At 42.6% G+C, this 23,556-nt stretch overlaps 1 protein-coding gene across 1 annotated transcript; it reads right to left on the reverse strand.

The window, feature by feature from the left end:
• Positions 1 to 91: 91 nt before the first annotated feature.
• Positions 92 to 23,556, reverse strand: LOC143295031 (putative oxidoreductase YjmC). The gene is made up of 11 exons (XM_076606574.1): positions 23,287 to 23,556; positions 21,554 to 21,742; positions 20,598 to 20,659; positions 19,457 to 19,510; positions 18,181 to 18,279; positions 15,681 to 15,746; positions 12,565 to 12,634; positions 10,992 to 11,110; positions 9,185 to 9,280; positions 7,105 to 7,215; positions 92 to 2,052 (listed from the first exon to the last, which is right to left on the reverse strand). The coding sequence occupies exons 1-11, from the start codon at positions 23,537 to 23,539 to the stop codon at positions 2,005 to 2,007; spliced, it is 1,167 nt and encodes a 388-aa protein (XP_076462689.1). The 5' UTR covers positions 23,540 to 23,556; the 3' UTR covers positions 92 to 2,004.

The raw sequence follows: 23,556 nt of genomic DNA on the forward strand, positions 1-23,556 counted from the left end.
ATAAAAGTTGAGATTTACTGGCTTTATGAATGAGTGTGAATATTATATGTTATTATGTGTGTGATGTTGATACTTTTTTTTACATTGTTACCTTTTCAGCAAAAAAAAAAATATTTTGAGCTCAAATATATCGTTACTGAAAAATTTCAGAGACTAGTTCATGTGGTTTATTTTTGGTGTTGGTTTATGATCCCATCGTGATCAACAGTCTGTGTGTCTGTCTTCTTTCTGTAGTTTAATGTCTTGTCACTCCAAGTGATATTGGACAAAACTTTCAGTCTGTACTCATGCACATACAAACTCAGACTTATGGGGCAGCAAAAAAACAAAACAAAAAAAACAACCAAAAACAAACTCAGACTGCAAACTTCAAGAATGAATCTTTTCATCATTAAAAAAAAAAAAAAACCCTACTGTTTACCAGCAAACTTTTTTTCTGTTATTCCTTTTTTAAAAATTATTTCATTTTATTCTTTTTTTTTCTTTTCCTTTTTTTTAAATTATTTATTTTTATTCTTTTTTTTCTTTTTTTCTTTTTTTTTTTTTTTAATGTTGCTTCACTTTTAGTTTTGTCTTCTGACTTTTCTTCAGGCAGAATGAAGATTTTGTGTTCAAGGGCTTTGCTGTGCTTTCCCTGGAGACCAGGATAAAGAAACAGAATATCAAAAACACCTTGATCTCTTATAGGAATGGAAAAAAAATCAGCCTGTCTCTGCCAAAACTGAGATCAGAACTCTGTGAAAAAGTACTGCAGCATTAGAAAGGCCAATCCTGAAAATCCATCGACAAGCGCTTGTCACCAAATCTGGGATTCTAAATTATATATTGGCTTCCTGTCTCACACAGAATAAAGTATAAGATCAGCACTCTATGTAATAAATGTATTCACAAATCTGTCCCTTCCTATCTTTGTGGCTGCCTTCACCTCTACACTCCATCTCGCTCCCTATGATCGGCTTAAGATCCACTCTGTTAACACATACCCAGATTCAAACACTCCACTGTCGGCCACCACTCTTTCTCTGTCTCTGGACCTTGCATTTGGAATAAACTTCCTCTTTTGCTTCGTCAGGTCTCCGCACTCAGCTCTTTCAAGTCTGGCCTTAAAACCCACCTGTTTCCATGATAGCCTCCCTCGCCTGCCTCTTCCTTGACTTCAGTTTCAGAGTTGTGCATGCATGTGAATGACTGGTGTGAAAGCACTTAGATTTGTCTCTGCACAAGATTCAGCGGTATATAACTACTATCATTATTATTATTTATATATTTGCTATTGTCACAAAACATGAATAAACAAACATTAAAAGTTTATCCAAAAAACGAAAAAGAAAAGAAAAAAGAAACAAATTGAATTCAACAGAATGTGCGGTATCATGACCATCACTCTTCAAACTGGGGATAAACAGATACCACCACCCATTCTCCAAACAACAACAACAATGTACAAATGATATGTATTTTCTGACAGAGGCCTGGTCATCTTAAATTGTGACGCATCTCGACAGCGGTGGGATAAGTGCTCCACTGATGGCATCATCAGAACTGATTTCATACAAAGATATTTACTCCAAAATACACTTGTTACATATACAGACACATATACCTCATAACCGTTCATGAGCACAGCACCATACAATCCTGTTTATGCATGAAAATACAATAGAACATTCTATTCATCTGCAATAATTCAATACAATCCTCTTGCAATCAATCCCTTCTGAAAATTTTATCATTATAAAAATGTAAGCTGCTGTTTTGCCCCTGTGCACTCTACGGTATCATACAGACCGGAAAAAACGGAGAAAAAAAGAAGAAAGACAGGTATGAGGTAGCAGGAGAGGTGATAAAGGGGGTGAGGGAATACAGTGTAAGTAGAAATAAAGCTACAAAAATCTGTGTATCATAGAATAACGGATTTCCAGAACAACCAATACTGATCACAAGAGCATTATTCGTTTTAACAGCTGCAGCTGTGGAAGACACATAACGACGTTTTGGAGACTGTTACACTGTTGTCATGGGCGCCACTCCCAACTTCTTGGCCATTTCCTCCTGCAACACCCAACAGAAACATAACACACATCATCATGGTCACAGGATCTGCTATTGTGCTGTTTTGTATTGTATTGTGTTGTGTTGTATTGTATTCTATTGTGTTGTATTGTCTTGTGTTGCATTGTACTGTATTGTCTTGTATTGTATTGTATTGTATCGTATTGCACTGTATTACTTTTTTCTCACAGATGTCTCTGTGTGAAATGTGGGCTGCTCTCCCTGGTGAAAGTGTGTTTCCACAGTGCAGTGCCACTACACATTTTCACCCCCCCTTTTTTTATTTTGTCTGCAAGTGTATTTGTCTTTTGATTTTCTGCTACAGAATTTCACCAGAAATTCGCCTTTTATTGCCATCGGTTCTTTAATGTGTGGTGAGTGCATGCTGCATATGGGACCTTGGTTGATAATTTGAATGACTAGTATCCAGACCACTACTCAAGATCCAGATGAGGGGGAGTAAAAAAAAAAATCCAGTCTGTATATAGGACACAAACCTTTGGACATATTGCCACAAGGCCACATTTCTGATTAAAAGCTAACATTACACAGCAGAAACAGGAAGTGAAAAACAACAACATCAAAAAACAACTTAAAAGTGTCAGCAAGAAAAACAAACAAACAAACAAAAACCATATCAGCGTTTTTATTTTTCACTTGCTGTCACTTCAGTGGTGTTGTTTCTTCACTTGCTGTCACTTCAGTGTTGCTGTCACTTCAGTGTTGTTGTTTCTTCACTTGCTGTGACTTCAGTGTTGCTGTCACTTCAGTGTTGTTGTTTTCTCCACTTGCTGTCACTTCAGTGTTGTTGTTTCTCCACTTGCTGTCACTTCAGTGTTGTTGTTTCTCCACTTGCTGTCACTTCAGTGTTGTTGTTTTTCCACTTGCTGTCACTTCAGTGTTGTTGTTTCTCCACTTGTTGTCACTTCAGTGTTGTTGTTTTTCCACTTGTTGTCACTTCAGTGTTGTTGTTTCTCCACTTGTTGTCACTTCAGTGTTGTTGTTTTTCCACTTGTTGTCACTTCAGTGTTGTTGTTTCTGTCACTTCAGTGTTGTTGTTTCTCCACTTGTTGTCACTTCAGTGTTGTTGTTTCTCCACTTGTTGTCACTTCAGTGTTGTTGTTTCTTCACTTGTTGTCACTTCAGTGTTGTTGTTTCTGTCACTTCAGTGTTGTTGTTTCTCCACTTGTTGTCACTTCAGTGTTGTTGTTTCCACTTGTTGTCACTTCAGTGTTGTTGTTTCTGTCACTTCAGTGTTGTTGTTTCTCCACTTCCTGTCACTTCAGTGTTGTTGTTTCTCCACTTCCTGTCACTTCAGTGTTGTTGTTTCTTCACTTGCTGTCACTTCAGTGTTGTTGTTTCTGTCACTTCAGTGTTGTTGTTTCTCCACTTGTTGTCACTTCAGTGTTGTTGTTTCTCCACTTGTTGTCACTTCAGTGTTGTTGTTTCTGTCACTTCAGTGTTGTTGTTTCTCCACTTGCTGTCACTTCAGTGTTGTTGTTTCTCCACTTGCTGTCACTTCAGTGTTGTTTCTCCACTTGCTGTCACTTCAGTGTTGTTGTTTCTCCACTTGCTGTCACTTCAGTGTTGTTGTTTCTCCACTTGCTGTCACTTCAGTGTTGTTGTTTCTCCACTTGCTGTCACTTCAGTGTTGTTGTTGTTTCTCCACTTGCTGTCACTTCAGTGTTGTTGTTGTTTCTCCACTTGCTGTCACTTCAGTGTTGTTGTTTCTCCACTTGTTGTCACTTCAGTGTTGTTGTTTCTGTCACTTCAGTGTTGTTGTTTCTGTCACTTCAGTGTTGTTGTTTCTCCACCTGTTGTCACTTCAGTGTTGTTGTTTCTCCACTTGTTGTCACTTCAGTGTTGTTGTTTCTCCACTTGCTGTCACTTCAGTGTTGTTGTTGTTTCTTCACTTGTTGTCACTTCAGTGTTGTTTCTCCACTTCCTGTCACTTCAGTGTTGTTGTTTCTCCACTTGCTGTCACTTCAGTGTTGTTGTTTCTGTCACTTCAGTGTTGTTGTTGTTTCTCCACTTGTTGTCACTTCAGTGTTGTTGTTTCTCCACTTGTTGTCACTTCAGTGTTGTTGTTTCTTCACTTGTTGTCACTTCAGTGTTGTTGTTTCTCCACTTGATGTCACTTCAGTGTTGTTGTTTTTCCACTTGCTGTCACTTCAGTGTTGTTGTTTCTCCACTTGCTGTCACTTCAGTGTTGTTGTTGTTTCTCCACTTGCTGTCACTTCAGTGTTGTTGTTTCTCCACTTGCTGTCACTTCAGTGTTGTTGTTTCTCCACTTGCTGTCACTTCAGTGTTGTTTCTCCACTTGCTGTCACTTCAGTGTTGTTGTTGTTTCTCCACTTGCTGTCACTTCTGTGTTGTTGTTTCTCCACTTGCTGTCACTTCAGTGTTGTTGTTTCTGTCACTTCAGTGTTGTTGTTTCTCCACCTGTTGTCACTTCAGTGTTGTTGTTTCTCCACTTGTTGTCACTTCAGTGTTGTTGTTTCTTCACTTGTTGTCACTTCAGTGTTGTTTCTCCACTTCCTGTCACTTCAGTGTTGTTGTTTCTGCACTTGCTGTCACTTCAGTGTTGTTGTTTCTGTCACTTCAGTGTTGTTGTTGTTTCTCCACTTGTTGTCACTTCAGTGTTGTTGTTTCTCCACTTGTTGTCACTTCAGTGTTGTTGTTGTTTCTCCACTTGTTGTCACTTCAGTGTTGTTGTTTCTCCACTTGCTGTCACTTCAGTGTTGTTGTTTCTCCACTTGCTGTCACTTCAGTGTTGTTTCTCCACTTGCTGTCACTTCAGTGTTGCTGTCACTTCAGTGTTGTTTTTCCACTTGCTGTCACTTCAGTGTTGTTGTTTCTCACTTGCTGTCACTTCAGTGTTGTTGTTTCTTCACTTGCTGTCACTTCAGTGTTGTTGTTTCTTCACTTGCTGTGACTTCAGTGTTGCTGTCACTTCAGTGTTGTTGTTTCTCCACTTGCTGTCACTTCAGTGTTGTTGTTTCTTCACTTGTTGTCACTTCAGTGTTGTTGTTTCTCCACTTGCTGTCACTTCAGTGTTGTTTCTCCACTTGCTGTCACTTCAGTGTTGTTGTTTTTCCACTTGCTGTCACTTCAGTGTTGTTGTTGCTTCTCCACTTGCTGTTACTTCAGTGTTGTTGTTTCTCTACTTGCTGTCACTTCAGTGTTGTTGTTGTTTCTCCACTTGCTGTTACTTCAGTGTTGTTGTTTCTCCACTTGCTGTCACTTCAGTGTTGTTGTTTCTCTACTTGCTGTCACTTCAGTGTTGTTGTTTCTCCACTTGCTGTCACTTCAGTGTTGTTGTTTCTCCACTTGCTGTCACTTCAGTGTTGTTGTTTCTCCACTTGCTGTCACTTCAGTGTTGTTGTTTCTCCACTTGCTGTCACTTCAGTGTTGTTGTTGTTTCTCCACTTGCTGTCACTTCAGTGTTGTTGTTTTTCCACTTGCTATCACTTCAGTGTTGTTTCTCCACTTGCTGTCACAGCTATGTACAGCAAGTGAAATAACAAAAACAACAACAAAACAAGAGAGGCAAGGCCTTCAAGACTCACTTGTGATAAATTAAGTCCCCTAGCATTAATTACAGAGTAATTTCCCTTTTTTACTATCTGCACCAAAACATTTGCAAAATAAATAAAAATTCCATGCTTAGCAAAAGAAGTTTCTATTTGAACCAAAAATGATAATAATGACTCCTCTTGTTGTTGTGTCAGAATAAGAGGTCAAAGTGCCAAGTTTAGAGAATACAAAAAATATAAATATAACAGTAAATGCAGTTTGCATATAATTAGGCTTCTTTTTTTAATTTTTTTGTGCCCATCCCAGAGGTGCAATATTGTTTTAAACAAGATGACTGGAAAGAACTGAATTTTTCCTATTTTTATGCCAAATTTGGTGTCAACTGACAAAGTATTTGCAGAGAAAATGTCAATGTTAAAGTTTACCACAGACACACACACACACACACACACACACAGACAACCGAACACCAGGTTAAAACATAGACTCACTTTGTTTACACAAGTGAGTCAACCAGCTGAGACAGTAAGTAAAAAAAAAATCAAAAAAACAAATCAGCATGACAGTGATAAGCAAAAGGAAAAAAAAAAAAAAAATCATAGCATTGACAGCAGCTAAGAAAACAGCATTGATAAAAAAAAAATCACCCCCCTCCCCCCAAACCTGGTATGGATGATATGTATGTATGATAGTCAGTCATGTCCAGCTATGACCATCAGAACAGCAAAGGAGGCAACTGTTGTCCCAACTATCTGGGCTAGAGTTTGATTATAGTGGAGAATGCTTTGCCTAAGTTACATCCCCACTCTCTCGGCCAAGAGGGTATTAGGACAGTTGGCACTGGGATGGTTCCCAAAGGCCAACTCGCCCCCCCAAGGCTGCAGTACTAATAGCCAGTGCAGTCTTGCCTCCAAGTTTGAGAGTCACAGTCCTGTACAAAAGACTTAAGCTGTTAATGATTTCCTACTGCAATGGAGAAAGCAATGATAATACAGCTCTCACTTTGCTGTTGATGGTCTAATGTTTGGGGGGAAAGTTTCAGTTTCAGTTTCAGTATCTCAAGGACGCGTCACTGCATTCGGACAAATCCATATACGCTACACCACATCTGCCAAGCAGATGTCAGACCAGCAGTGTAACCCAACGCGCTTAGTCAGGCCTTGAGAGAGAGAGAAAAAAAAAGAAAAAAAAAGAAGTAAATAAATAATAGATAAATACATAAAAAAAGTACTACTACTAATAATTGTAATATGTATAAGGCGCATAAACTTGATGAAGTCAACTGTAAGTGCACCAAAAAAAAAAAAAAAAAAAAAAAAAAAAAAAAAAAAAAAAATTTATAAAGAATAAATAAATAAATAATAATAATAATTTATTATAAAAAAAAAATCTATATAAAAAATTTATTAAAAAAATGTAAAAAAAACCCCAAACAAACAAAAAAAAAAACCAAAAAAAGTATTTAAAAAAAACAAACAAAAAAAAAAAAGGTGGGGGGAACGACACCACACTCACGCCAAACTGGATCTGGTTGGGGTGGTACGGGATGCCTCCCTTCCGCTCACACAGCTGGATGTGCTGTCGCTCAGGGTCGCCTGCCACCAGCACCGAGTCCTCTCCCTCCGCCTGCAGCATGCATTCTTTTTTTTTTCTTCTTGTTTTGTCTCTCAGGAAGACAGGCGCAGCAGCCGAGTGGTTAAACCGTTGGACTGTCAATCTGAGGGTCCCGGGTTCGAATCATGGTCATGGCGCCTGGTGGGTAAAGGGTGGAGATTTTTACGATCTCCCAGGTCAACATATGTGCAGACCTGCTAGTGCCTGAACCCACTTCGTGTGTATATGCAAGCAGAAGATCAAATACGCACGTTAAAGATCCTGTAATCCATGTCAGCGTTTGGTGGGTTATGGAAACAAGAACATACCCAGCATGCACACCCCTGAAAACGGCATATGGCTGCCTACATGGCAGGGTAAAAACGGTCATACACATAAAAGCCCACTCGTGTGCATACGAGTGAACGCAGAAGAAGAAGAAGTCTCTCAGGAAGAAAGGCTTTGTACAAAGTGCAACTTTTGTGTCACAGACAACTGAGTGTTACACCCTTGTTAAGGGTGCTGTGTTTGTGTAGCGTTTTGATTTGTCTCTGCACAGCACTGTAGAAATACTGATCATGATGATGATGATGATAATAAGAATTATTATCATCACTGTGGTGTGTGTGTGTGTGTGTGTGTGTGTGTGTGTGTGTGTGTGTGTGTGTATGTGTGTGTACTCTGTGTGTGTGTGTGTGTGTGTGTGTGTGTGTGTGTGTGTGTATGTGTGTGTGTATGTGTGTGTACTCTGTGTGTGTGTGTGTGTGTGTGTGTGTGTGTGTGTGTACTCTGTGTGTGTGTGTGTGTGTGTGTGTGTGTGTGTGTTTTGTTTTCTTTTCTTTTTGTTGAAATTGCTTGTGGTTTTGTTCCTTTTTGACTGTATTTTTGTTTATATATGAAATAAGTCATCAAAACATTAAAAAAAAAAAAAAAATCAATCTAATTGATCACTGTATCCAATTTACACTGTAAGAACCTTTTCTTTAAAGTATGCACAAGACACTAACAACGCAGTAGTGTTCCCAATCAGTTAAGGTCAGTGAGCAATGTTCTGCCAGTGTTTGGAAAACTTGTGTTTGAATGCTTTACCAGCACATGATGGATAATATTTTGTAAGTGAGTGCCTAGTGTCTTGTGTTATCTTAAAAGTGTCATGACAATGAAATTTACTCTATTCTAGTCACACACACAGACACAGACACACACAGACACACAAACACACACACACACAAAACCAAACACACACATACAAACCACACACACGCTCACACATCACCCATTCATTATTTTTTTATGAAAAGATGTTAGGTAAACTAAAGAATGAACAAACATGTGGTCAAACATAATACAAGCTTGTGTGCCAGCAAAACAAACAGGTACACACACACACACACACACACACACACACACACACACAACACACACACACTCACATGTCATCAATTCATCTAACATAATTTTTAGTGAAAAGTTGTTAAACTAAAGAACGAAGGGACATGTGGTCAAATATACATACAAGCATGCGTGCCGACAAAAAAAAACAGGTAAACACAAACACACACACACACACACACACACATGTGGAGTGACGGCCTTGAGGTAACGCGTTCGCCTAGGAAGCGAGAGAATCTGAGCGCGCTGGTTCGAATCATGGCTCAGCCCCTGATATTTCCTCCCCCTCCACTGGACCTTGAGTGGTGGTCTGGACGATAGTCATTCAGATGAGACGATAAACCGAGGTCCCGTGTGCAGCATGCATTTAGTGCACGTAAAAGAACCCACGGCAACAAAAGGGTTGTTCCTGGCAAAATTCTGTAGAAAAATCCACTTGGATAGGAAAAACATAAAACTGCTAGCACGAAAAAAAAAAAAGGGTGGTGCTGTAGTGTAGCTTTCCCTGGAGAGAGCAGAAATACAAATACACACACAGACACACATAGACACAGACACACACAGAGCAAAAACGAATACTGAGTCAATGGTACATGGGTGGGTGTCCTACCGTGGGCAGAGAGCGGCAGGTGTGCATGAGGTCAGCCATCCTGTCGCTGAACCCAGGGGCAAAGGACTCTGGGTCAATGGCCAGAAAACACTGACCCTGCACACAGTCACCTCACAGTCATCACACAGTCACCTCACAGTCACCACACAGTCACCTCACAGTCATCACACAGTCACCTCACAGTCACCACACAGTCATCACAGTCACCTCACAGTCATCACACTGTCACCTCACAGTCATCACACAGTCACCACACAGTCACCTCACAGTCATCACACAGTCACCCCACAGTCACCACAGTCACCACACAGTCACCTCACAGTCATCACACAGTCATCACACAGTCATCACAGTCATCACACAGTCACCTCACAGTCACCACACAGTCATCACACAGTCACCTCACAGTCACCACACAGTCATCACACAGTCATCACAGAGTCATCACAGTCATCACACAGTCACCACACAGTCACCTCACAGTCATCACACAGTCATCACATGGTCACCACACATTCACCACACAGTCATCACAGTCACCACACAGTCACCACACAGTCATCACACAGTCACCCCACAGTCACAGTCACCTTACAGTCACCCCACAGTCATCACACAGTCATCCCACAGTCAGAGTCACCTCACAGTCACCTCACAGACACCTCACAGTCACCCCACAGACACCTCACAGTCACCCCACAGTCATCACACAGTCACCCCACAGTCACCTCACAGTCATCACACATTCATCACACATACACAAACACATTTCACCAACCATAAAACGTGCATACAAACATACACAAGCATAGATATGTACATACACATCAGCATGATACTACATGCAATGAATGTGCACACACACATGCTCTAGAAAATGTTGTAGAAGTAATATAGATATATTGCTCCAGTGAACACAAGGAAGGCAAAGTCTTCTTCTTCTTTGTTCGTGGGCTGCAATTCCCACATTCACTCGTTTGTACACAAGTGGGCTTTTATTTTATATATATATATATATATTTTTTTTCCTGTCCCATCATCTGCACCATTTCAGTGACATTACTCCCACGCCGCTCATTTAGATTCCTCCATACACGCCCACACCCGGGTTTGTCTGTCACAGTTCAACCGTCGGCAGTCCGCAGGGAACCATCGATGTTTGGTTGCCAGGAGGCCACACACCAGAGGAGACCCTGCACTGCTGCTGAGTCACGTCGGTGGTGTTCAGTGGTGCCTGTTCTGATTTAACGTACTTAGGACACGACCTACTAAAGTGGGCTTTTACGTGTATGACTGTTTTTACCCTGCCGTGTAGGCAGCCACACTCCGTTTTTGGGGGTGAGGCAAAGTCTCATATATGACACCTCTTACCCACCACTTCAGACCAGTATCTTCCTCTTTTATTTTTCTCTTTCAACCCCACCTTCCTCCCCCCACAACCATGTCCACCCCCTCACCTACTCTCCACATGCATTGTGTACATGTGTGTGTGTGTGTGTGTGTGTGTGTGTGTCTGAGAGTGTGTGTTCAATTTCATTTAATGTCTATCCACATTAAGTGTTATTAGACTGAGTGTGCGTGTGTGTGTGTGTGTGTGTGTGTGTGCGCATACACATGTGTGTATGTAAAATGTGTGAGAGAGACTGAGAGTGTCCCTACTCCTCTGTGTGTGTGTGTGTGTGTGTGTGTGTGTGTGTGTGTGTGTGTGTGTGCCTGCCTGCCTGCAACTGACTGTGTGTGTTTACATGTGTATGTGTGCTGAGCAATAAGCTGAAAGATCCTTGAGTTTCAGACTCAAAAGTCTCACCAGGTTGGCAATCCTGTCTGTGTTCCTCCACTTGCGGATGTTGGGTCCATAGTCTGCATCGGCCAGGATTCCACACATGATCTCCACCAGCATTGCCAGGCCATAGCCCTTGTAGCCACCTGCACACACATAGCTCTTGTAGCCACCTGCATACACATAGCTCTTGTATCCATCTGCACACATAGCTCTTGTATCCACCTGCACACATAGCTCTTGTAGCCACCTGCACACATAGCTCTTGTATCCACCTGCACACATAGTTCTTGTGTCCACCTGCACACATAGCTCTTGTATCCACCTGCACCTGCACACATAGCTCTTGTATCCATCTGCACACATAGCTCTTGTATCCACCCGCACACACAGCTCTTGTTATCCATCTGCACACATAGCTCTTGTTATCCACCAGCACACATTGCTCTTGTTATCCACCTGCACACATAGCTCTTGTTATCCACCCGCACACATTGCTCTTGTTATCCACCTGCACACATAGCTCTTGTTATCCATCTGCACACATAGCTCTTGTTATCCACCTGCACACATAGCTCTTGTTATCCACCCGCACACATTGCTCTTGTTATCCACCTGCACACATAGCTCTTGTTATCCACCTGCACACATAGCTCGTTATCCACCTCACACATAGCTCTTCTTATCCACCTCACACATAGCTCTTGTATCCACCTGCACACATAGCTCTTCTTATCCACCTGCACACACAGTTCTTGTATCCACCTGCACTCTTGTATCCACCTGCACACATAGCTCTTGTATCCACCTGCACATATAGCTCTTGTACCTCTTGTGTCCACCTGCACACATAGCTCTTGTATCCACCTGCACACACAGCTCTCGTTATCCACCTGCACACACAGCTCTTGTTATCCACCTGCACACACAGCTCTTGTTATCCACCTGCACACATAGCTCTTGTATCCACCTGCACACACAGCTCTTGTTATCCACCCGCACACATAGCTCTTGTATCCACCTGCACACACATAGCTCTTGTAACCACCACCTGCACACACATAGCTCTTGTTATCCTCCCACACACATTGCTCTTGTTATCCACCTGCACACATAGCTCTTGTATCCACCTGCACACATAGCTCTTGTTATCCTCCCACACACATTGCTCTTGTTATCCACCTGCACACATAGCTCTTGTTATCCACCTGCACACATAGCTCTTGTTATCCACCTGCACACATAGCTCTTGTATCCACCTGCACACATAGCTCTTGTATCCACCTGCACACAAATAGCCCTTGTAACCACCACCTGCACACACATAGCTCTTGCAGCGACATAATAGCCCTTATAGTCACCTGAGCATAGCTGTTTTAGCCACCTACCCACACACAGCCCTTGTAAACATCACCTGCACATATAGCCCTTGTAACCTGCACACTCTTTTTTTTTTTTCTTTTTTTTTTAATAAAGCATTTTTTTGTAAAGTTGCTTCATAGCAGAAAGAGTTGTAGTTGTTGTTGTTTTTTCACCTGTACTAATTTTCCATTACCATCATATTTTTGCTCCATATGTGAACAATAAAGATGATTCTCACCTGTCATTTCTGATCCTCCCAGGGGCATGAGTCCCCCTCCGTCGATGACCTCCTTGGGGTCATTGCTTTCCTGCCAGACACAGGAACGCACAGTCAGGGACCACAGCTTCTGCTTCTTTTCTTTTCTTTTCTTTCCAAGACCAACATTAACTCTCTCCATACGAACGGCGAGAGAGACGACGTTTACAGCTTTTCACCCCAGTTACCATCATCAAAATATTGCAAGCGGAAGGCTCTTACACTGAAGAGGTGAATGTTGACAAAGAATACCACAATTCTGACGACGGAGGCTAAATGTTAGGTCATTCAGACACCCACTGGACATCCGAGGGGTCTGTGTAGAGGAGAAGAGAGGACTGGCCGTACTGAATGAGTTAACTTGCTGATGAATATGTTGTGGTTGATGAATGCTGGGTATGTCTGAGCTTTCCATAATTTACCAAACACTGACATGGATCACAGGATCTTTGACATGCCTATTTGATCTTCTGCATTCATATACACGCTAAGGGGGCTCAAGAACTAGTAGGTGCGCACACGTATGTTGACCCGGGACGTTGGAAAAAATCTCTAACCTTCACCCACTAGAAAGCGGCGCATCACTAAGAGGATCATTCTGTGTCACTTCACTACTCTCTGATGACTGCAGATTTCTGCGTTTGTAAAACTGAGAGAAAACAGAGATGCCAAGCCCTCTCATCTTCTTTGTTCATGGGCTGCGACTCCAATGTTCACTCGTACACATGAGTGGGCTTATATGTGTATGACCGTTTTGACCCCAGCCATGCAGGCAGCCATACTCCATTTTCGAGGGGGTGCATGCCAGATATGTTCTTGTTTCCATAACCCACTGAATGCTGGCATGGATTATAGGATCTCATGCATGCCGGGTACACAAGAAGGAGGTTCAGGCACTGGCAGGTCTGCACACATTATGTTGACCTGGGAAATTGGAAAAATCTCCACCCTTTACCCACCAGTCACCATGATCGAGATTCAAACCTGGGACCCTCAAGTTGAATGTCCAACACTTTAACTCACTCAGTATGGCCAGTCCTCTCTTCTCCTCTACACAGACCCCTCGGATGTCCACTGGGTGTCTGAATGACCCAACCTTTAGCTTCCGTCGTCAGAATTGTGGTATTTTTTGTCAACATTCACGTCTTCAGTATAAGAGCCTTCCGCTTGCAATATTTTGATGATGGTAATTGGGGTGAAACGCTGTTTATGTCGTCTCTTTTGCCGTTCGTATGGAAAGAGTTAACCACTTTGCTGTTTTTAAAGAACATTTAGCATGTTTGTGTATGGAGGGGCGGGGTTGTGGGGGTGTGGACACTCACACCCTCAGTCACATTAGTAGATGAACATATGGGCATGCATTCAAGGCCTGACTGGTTAGGCATCTGCCTAGCAGATGTGGCATAGCATATATGGATTTGTCTGAACGCAGTAATGCCTCGTTGAGAAACTGAAACTGAAAAACTCAAACTGTCGCAAAACTACCTGGCACCTACCACGAAAGAAGGCAGGTGACCCTGGCTAGTACAAATATATGAAGTTGTTGGAATAATTTTGATGCACTGATTCTTTGCCTTTGGATTTTTGGTAACGGAATGGAAAAGCGCATTCCCATGTTTCAATGGAAACTCTCACATCCATGACTGTACATACAACTTACCCAGCATGCTATGCCACATCACGCCAAGCCACACAACACCACACCTCACCATGCCTGACCACACACCATGCAACACAACACCATGCCTAACCAAAATCACACTGCACCACACCACAAAACATCACACCAAACCTCACCACACTACAAAACATCACACCATACCTCACCACACTACAAAGCATCACACCACACCTCACCACACTACAAAACATCACACCACACCTCACCACACTACAAAACATCACACCACACCTCACCACACTACAAAACATCACACCACACCTCACCACACTACAAAACATCACACCACATCACACCACACCTCACCACACTACAAAACATCACACCACATCACACCATACCTCACCACACTACAAAACATCACACCACACCTCACCACACTACAAAACATCACACCACACCTCACCACACTACAAAACATCACACCACATCACACCACACCTCACCACACTACAAAACATCACACCGCATCACACCATACCTCACCACACTACAAAACATCACACCATACCTCACCACTCTACAAAACATCACACCACACCTCACCACACTACAAAACATCACACCGCATCACACCACACTACAAAACATCACACCACACCTCACCACACTACAAAACATCACACCGCATCACACCATACCTCACCACTCTACAAAACATCACACCGCATCACACCACACCTCACCACACTACAAAACATCACACCGCATCACACCATACCTCACCACTCTACAAAACATCACACCGCATCACACCACACCTCACCACACTACAAAACATCACACCACATCACACCATACCTCACCACACTACAAAACATCACACCACACCTCACCACACTACAAAACATCACACCACACCTCACCACACTACAAAACATCACACCACACCTCACCACACTACAAAACATCACACCACATCACACCATACCTCACCACACTACAAAACATCACACCACATCACACCATACCTCACCACACTACAAAACATCACACCACATCACACCACACCTCACCACACTACAAAACATCACACCACATCACACCACACCTCACCACACTACAAAACATCACACCACACTACAAAACATCACACCTCATCACACCACACTACAAAACATCACACCACACCTCACCACACTACAAAACATCACACCACATCACACCATACCTCACCACACTACAAAACATCACACCACACCTCACCACACTACAAAACATCACACCATACCTCACCACACTACAAAACATCACACCATACCTCACCACACTACAAAACATCACACCACTCTACAAAACATCACACCATACCTCACAACACTACAAAACATCATACCACATCACACCATGCCACACCACACCACACCACACCACACTATGACGCATAACGGAGAGGCAGGAGGAAAGTGACAGTTACCTTTCCCTTACTGTCCACACCCCAGCTGTTGGGGATTGGGATTCCTTTCCTGTCATGGAGCTCAATCTGGAAAAAAAAAACCCAGAAAGAAAACAAAAATAATGTCAATACACTGAATCAGTTTGTAAAAAAAAGAAAAAAAAGAGAAAAAAAGTCCACTTTTGCAGGTGATGTTTCTATGGAGTTTTCTTGTTGCTGCCGAACATTTTGACATTTTAAAGCAGGACTTTAAGGACACGCTGTTCTATTTTCCCACCTGACCAATACCTGCATGTGGTGACGGTAACAACTGTGTGAAACACCAGCGTCTGCAGCAAAGTCGTTAGTGTCACACACTGACCATGAGGAGAATGTGGGTTTGAACCCTGATGGAGGCATTTCACTGTGGGCTTTCGGCATCCCATAGCCATCTGCTTCCCCAACGTTGAGCAATTTATAAACTGGAATGAGAAGATTTAAGACCATGCACTTGAGAGTCATCCATTTCATGGACATGGTCTTTGGGAGTGTGGCTCAAATGCATTGACCAGCTGTGTCTCTGGGGCTTGGCTGGCATGAGGGCGAAGGAAGCACAGAGCGCAGCTTTGTCACGTAGTCCCAAACTGTATCGTTACTTGAATGTTAGATTAAATCACGCTGGAAGCTAGATCAACATCTTGATGAAGAAAACGAACCGAAGGATGGGCGCAATAGCCGAGTGGTTAAAGCGTTGGACTGTCAATCTGAGGGTCGCGGTTTCGAATCACGGTGACGGCGCCTGGTGGGTAAAGGGTGGAGATTTTTATGATCTCCCAGGTCAACATATGTGCAGACCTGCTAGTGCCTGAACCCCCTTCGTGTGTATATGCAAGCAGAAGATCAAATACGCACGTTAAAGATCCTGTAATCCATGTCAGCGTTCGGTGGGTTATGGAAACAAGAACATACCCAGCATGCACCCCCCCGAAAACGGAGTATGGCTGCCTACATGGCGGGGTAAAAATGGTCATACACGTAAAAGCCCACTCGTGCGCATACGAGTGAACGTGGGAGTTGCAGCCCACGAATGCAGAAGAAGAAGAAGAAGAAGAAGAAGAAGAACCGAAGGTTGTCTACCTGTTTGGTAGGAAGTCCCTATTCCAGTACCTACACGCATGTCAGGACAATCACAGACAAGTCCCTTTTTGTTAATCATTGACTGCTGTCGCATCCACTAAGGTGACAGCGTCACACAAACCAAAATGGACGCTCAGCTCTTCGTCTTTGTGTCCCCTCAGTCACCATTTCACCATCAACGTCATCACTAGAAAGCTGCACCTTCCACATCTTCTCCTCCTCCTGCATTCCTGGGCTAAAACTACCATGTTCATTTATATGAACTTCTTCTTCTTCTCCTTCTTCTGCGTTCACTCGTATGCACATGAGTGGGCTTTTACGTGTATGACCGTTTTTACCCCGCCATGTAGGCAGCCATACTCCGTTTTCGGGGGTGTGCATGCTGGGTATGTTCTTGTTTCCATAACCCACCGAACGCTGACATGGATTACAGGATCTTTAACGTGCGTATTTGATCTTCTGCTTGCATATACACACGAAGGGGGTTCAGGCACTAGCAGGTCTGCGCATATGTTGACCTGGGAGATCGTAAAAATCTCCACCCTTTACCCACCAGGCGCCGTCACCGTGATTCGAACCCGCGACCCTCAGATTGACAGTCCAACGCTTTAACCACTCGGCTATTGCGCCCGTCATTTATATGAACAAGCGGGCTTTCATGAGAATGACTGCTTCTACCCCACCATGCAGGCAGCTGTACTCTGTTTTCAGGGGGGTGCAGCCTTGGCAATAAATCGTGGATGCTACTACACCTGCTAGATGAATTTGTAGTTGTTGCACTTGATGATTCATGTGTTTCACTTGCTGCCGTGATTTTGATTCAATCTTTTTTGCTTCAACAAACTAAGGAGAAATATCTTTATCTTTGATGTTCTTAACACAGGGTATTGTCAGGGCTGAAAACTGTAAGCAGTGGATTTTGTAGAACACACACACACACACACACACACACAAGAAGAAAAAAGAGAGAGAAAAAAAGAAAATGAAGCACAAGTTTAGTTACATTCATGCCTTTGATGTTGACTCTTCCAGCAAATATTTGCCAAACGACAACAACAACAACAACAACAACACACACACACACACACATACCTACCTGAATACAAGCATGAGGAGAAATCACCACCACAAACAACAACAACATCACAACCACCACCAACAACAGCAACACAAACACCAACAACCGCACACCAATGATAACAATGCAAACACCACCAACAACACCACAGCCACCAACACCAACAGCACCAACACCATGTATAACAACAAGGACAACAACACCACCAACACCAAACAACGACAACATCATCAAAAACACCTCCCACAACAACACTATCGCCAAACAACAACACCACCACCAACACCATCCAAACCACCGACAAGAAAACCAACAGCCATTCCCCACCTTGCCAAGGGCAGCAGTGGTGGTGGCCATATCCAACACAAAGTCGTCGCCTGGTTTTGCTGGCGCCGCCAGACTGAGAGGGTTGGTACCCAACACCGGCTGAAACCACATCGACACCATGTTACGAAACCAACACACATCCTTGTACACTGACTGAAACCACATCAACACCATGTCACAAAACCAACACATGTCATTGTACACTGTCTGAAACCACATTGACACCACATCACACATCCAACACACATCATCACACACTTTTTGTACCAAGCACTGGCTGAAACCATATCGCCACATCACAAAACCAGCACACTCCATCATACTCATGTGTGGAAGGGTAAGGGTCGGATAAAGAAGAAAATGATGAAAAGAAACAATGGAGGAGGAATAAAAGGAAGGAGAAGAGGAGCAAGCCGGGGAAGAAGAGATTGAAAAGGACGAGAAACAGGAGCAAGAGGAGCAAGAGAAGGAGAAGGAGAAGGAGAAGGAAACTCAAACATACTTCTCCAATCAACTGAAGCCTTGTGCACTGACTGCAGCAAAGTAACAACTATATAAAATATGGACACAAACAGCTACAGAAAAAGAGAAAGCACACCCTACTACCACTACCTTCTGATAAAAAGCACATTAACTCTTTCCATACGAACGGCGAAATAGACGACGTTAACAGTGTTTCACCCCAATTACCATCATCAAAATAGTGCAAGCGGAAGGCTCTTATACTGAAGAGGTGAATGTTGACAAAGAATACCACAATTCTAACGACGGAAGCTAAAGGTTGGGTCATTCAGACACCCACTGGACATCCGAGGGGTCTGTGTAGAGGAGAAGAGAGGACTGGCCGTACTGAGTGAGTTAAACCAAACAGAGGATATCACCACTCAAATACTTAAATATAGGTGTGCAATGTGCACACAAATGAACACATGCACACCCACACACACACTCTCTCTCTCTCTCACACACATGCAAACACACACATACAGGCATACAAACACACCAATTCCTTGGAGTGCAGAGCAGGCCATTTTACAACTCTGAATCTTCTCTGTCACATGTTCAACAACACTCGGTACTCTGGGGCAAACTTCCTGTGTCTCAAAACATAATAAACAAGGATAAGATCATTGCTCCTCAACTTACCACACTGTTTGTAATTCCATCAGTGATAGGAATGAAAAATAAAGAATGCTTGGTGAAAACACACACACACACACACACACACACACAAACACACACACCTGGTACAAGTAAAGAAGAATATTACAATTACCTTTTGTGCTCTGGTTGGTACTGACAAAGGTGATGTATTTGTCATGGACAAACCCTGAAAACAGAAGTTTCAAATCATCACCTGACCGTGTGTCTGTTTATGAGTTTCTTGTTCTTGAATGGCTCTTCTCTTTCCTTCTTTTTCTTCTTTTCATTTTTTAGTTTGGACGAAACACTGTCGACTTTCCTTATCATTATTATTATTATTATCTTTATCAACTTTTGATGCCACCTCATCTACACCAGTTCAGTGTCATCTCCCCCCTACCCCCCCATCCCACCCTCCCCAAACCTCACCTGCAGTCTTGGTAAAAAAAAAAAAAAAATCTCCCAAAGACTCATCCATGAAAAGGATGACACTTGATTGTGCAATCTTGGACTTCCTATCTGAACCCACAGCATGCTCAGCTCTAAGTAGGAGCCGATCACAGGTCAGAAAATCCCTGTGACTGATGGGGTTTGAACCTACGTCCCCACAGTCATCAATGTGTGACACTATCCACTTAACTTCACCTACCAAAAGCCACTGTTTAAGACAAAATGAAACTGCACACTCAATGCTTTTTAGTCTTCGTCAGAATTTAGATGAAACTAACTGCAGTTGTATGTCCTAATGATAAGAAATAACAAATGTTTTATTTCACTCCAGTAGTTCAAATCGCTTATGGAAATATGATTCTGGTTAGGCCACCGTGCTTCACTTTGTGTCTGGATATAAGCCTGTCACTTCATATGTTTCAGTGCTTTCTCACCTTTCTCCTGACAAATGAGAGAGAGAGAGAGAGAGAGAGAGAGAGAGAGAGAGAGTGAGAGAGAGAGAGAGATGTGTGTATGTGTGCATGCAAATGTGTGTGTGTGTGTGTGTGTGTGTGTGTGTGTGTGTGTGCATGTGAAAACATTCATGTAGTTTTAGCCAAAACAAATTCAGAAAATTACAATTCAGAGAGAAATAATACAGACAGATATTAGCTGGTCAGTTATCGCAACAGTTTACGTATCAAAAAATCCCTTTGTAACATGTCATTAAGACTGAACCAGTTGATGTAAATACCACGAAAAAATAAAATTTCATAACTGTTTATTGTATGGAGTCTGTCATACATAATTTCAGAATGTTTGTGATCGCCATTTTGTCTTCTCACCAGCAGTCCCTGTTGGCTGGCTTGCATTGCATACCAGCCAGCAATTCCATAATGGTTGGAATCTGAAATCATACAGCACACCAACGCAGTCAGTATGCAGAGCCCATCTGGATTGTATTCACATGCACATTTCCATACACTCACTCACACACACACACACACACACACACTCACGCACACACACACACACTCACACACACAGTCACGCACACACACACTCGCACACACACACACACGCACATACACACTCACACTCACGCGCGCGCACACACACACACACACACGATACCAGTCTGACCATGTACATAATATACCATTCAGTTTCCTCCCAGAATAGTTTAACAGGGGGACAGTAGTAAAAGAAATGTTCGATGTAATCTATTCCAGCTTTACAGGTAGAGCACTTATTATAATCTTCAGCTACATTCATTTTGATTGATTGAATATTTGTTGGATATATATAATGTAAGATATTTCCATTGAAGTTCTCTTAATCTTACTTCTTTGTGGCAATGTGTGGCATTAATCAGACATCCTTTTCAATTTCAAAGTGAAGCATTCAGAGCCAAAATCCATAAGCACAGGTCCTAAAATCATTTTTGCCCCTTTAATTTTTTTTCCTTATGTCCTTCAACAATAAATCTTATAGTCAATGGCTGCTTGCTGTGGTTCTTCTGGGGAAAGGCTTTCTTTTACACACACAGACACATACACACAGAGACACATACACACACACACACATTCTCTTTTTCACACACACACACACACACATTCTCTTTCTCACACACACATTCTCTTTCACACACACACACACACACACACACACACACACACACATTCTCTTTCTCACACACACACACATACTCTCTCTCTCTCGTCCCTCTCAATGTAAACATTCGCAGTATTCAGTGACCCCTCCACCCCCCATCTCCTGAAAAGAAAGAAAGAGAACTTGCTCCTGGCGGAGACCAGCCCGATGCCAGCTGCTTTGGCTTTTTGGATGGCCAGGGCCATGGAGAAGTCACCCACCACAGGTCCCAGCAGATTGCAGCCATCAACGTGAGCAGTGGCTGCCCGCTCGCTCACAATCTTTGGTTCACAGTCACTGACTGCTATCCCGGTGGATATGTCATGGACATACATGTCTGGAAAAACAACAATAAAAGTTCACTGTGCTACGAAAGCAGTTTTTGTTTTTTTTACATTCTTGTTCTTGTATTGGGATATTGCTTGAATATATGACAAACTGTAAAAAGCTTATGCACCAAACAAAAGTTGAAACTACTAGGGTTGGCATCACACAATGAGTTTTGAAACAAAATTTTAAACTGACACAAACAGCTTCTCAAAACTGAATGTTTCTATGTTATCCATGTTGTATACTGTTGTTTAAAATGCATTTTAAACTTATTTTAGAGTGTATTTTCTGTTCAGGATGCGTTATTTATGTTTTTCTATAACAAGATGCATTTAGCAAGTTTTATGTTCGTTATTATCATTATTTTTTTTTTTCTCAAGGCCTGACTGAGCGCGTTGGGTTACGCTGCTGGTCAGGCATCTGCTTGGCAGATGTGGTGTAGCATATATGGATTTGTCCAAACGCAGTGACGCCTCCTTGAGCTACTGATACTGATACTGATATGTTCGTTGTGTGTATGTTAAGGAATATACTTATGTACGGCTCGTGCACATGAATATCACAAGGGTTCAGAGGAGGACAGTTTCGCTTCGCTCTTTACTTTCAGCGACTGTTCATATTCTCTGCGCATCTAGTTACGTGCATATCTGATAATGTCTGTTTTGAGATATGTTATGATGGACACAACAGCAAGCTGCCAGAATGAATGAATAAATGGTGTTGCACATGCTTCCACTGTGTGTGTGTGTGTGAGGTTGGGGTGGGAGGTGGGGTAAGGGGGGTATGTACTTGTGTATGTGCATCTGTCTGTGCATATGTAAGCATGCATCATATTGTACTGCGGTTGTGTCAAACCCTTTCAAAGGAATAATCATGGGTCCTTCAAATGCACAATAAACCAATGCATATTCATTCTGCAGGATAGCACTTACACCATCAAGACTGTATTTGAAAATGACAAAAGAATGAACACACATCTGATAAAGGACAAGATGCAAAACTGGGCCAGTGAAACAAACGCATGCTTAACTGGGTCAGTAACACACACACACACACACACTCACATGTGCACACACACACAAAACAAAAGGAGATAAGGATTAAAAGCGTTAACTGACAGGTTGGCGGTGGTCTATTTTCTCTTTGGACTTTGAGTATTCTCAGTTTTATGGCACTGACACAGTGACACAATAACTCACATCATACACAACCATCAGTGGTGGTGCACTTCATGCTGTTGTCACTGATTATGAACAGAGAGTGGATTGTGTTCATGACCATAAAGCACTCAAACACTTACTGCTTTTGGAATACTGTATTTTGCAGTGACTAACCATGAAATGAGCAAAATGTCCTTGTCGTCTGTAACCAGAGAAACACACACACACACACACACACACACACACACACACGCATGCAAGATTCAAGTATTCCTATGATTACTTTTGGGTCGTCGTGGACTAAATAAAAATTCAAACACATGTACAACAGAAAACTGTGTGGCTTTCCGGGTGGAAGGAGACTGAAAACAGGGTATGTACTCCAACTGACCTAGTCTATTCAACCCATGACTGTAATGCCCTCTGTGGTCTGCTGCAACCAAGTTCCTCGCCAGACTTTTTGCGTGTGCGGGTCGTGTTCCAACTTTTGTCATGCAATCCACAATAAACCGCTCAACTTCCTGCAATCCAACTACTGGCCAGTCTGCCGAATTCGTGCAATATGTCACTCTCCATGGGACCCGATTTTTCGAAACGGTCCTGTACGGGTTTGTTGATAGCAGTCGACACCTCCAAGCCATCATTGAATACCGTACAGTGA

This window comes from Babylonia areolata, chromosome 20 (assembly GCF_041734735.1).
Source record: "Babylonia areolata isolate BAREFJ2019XMU chromosome 20, ASM4173473v1, whole genome shotgun sequence".
Lineage (NCBI taxonomy): Eukaryota > Metazoa > Mollusca > Gastropoda > Neogastropoda > Buccinidae > Babylonia > Babylonia areolata.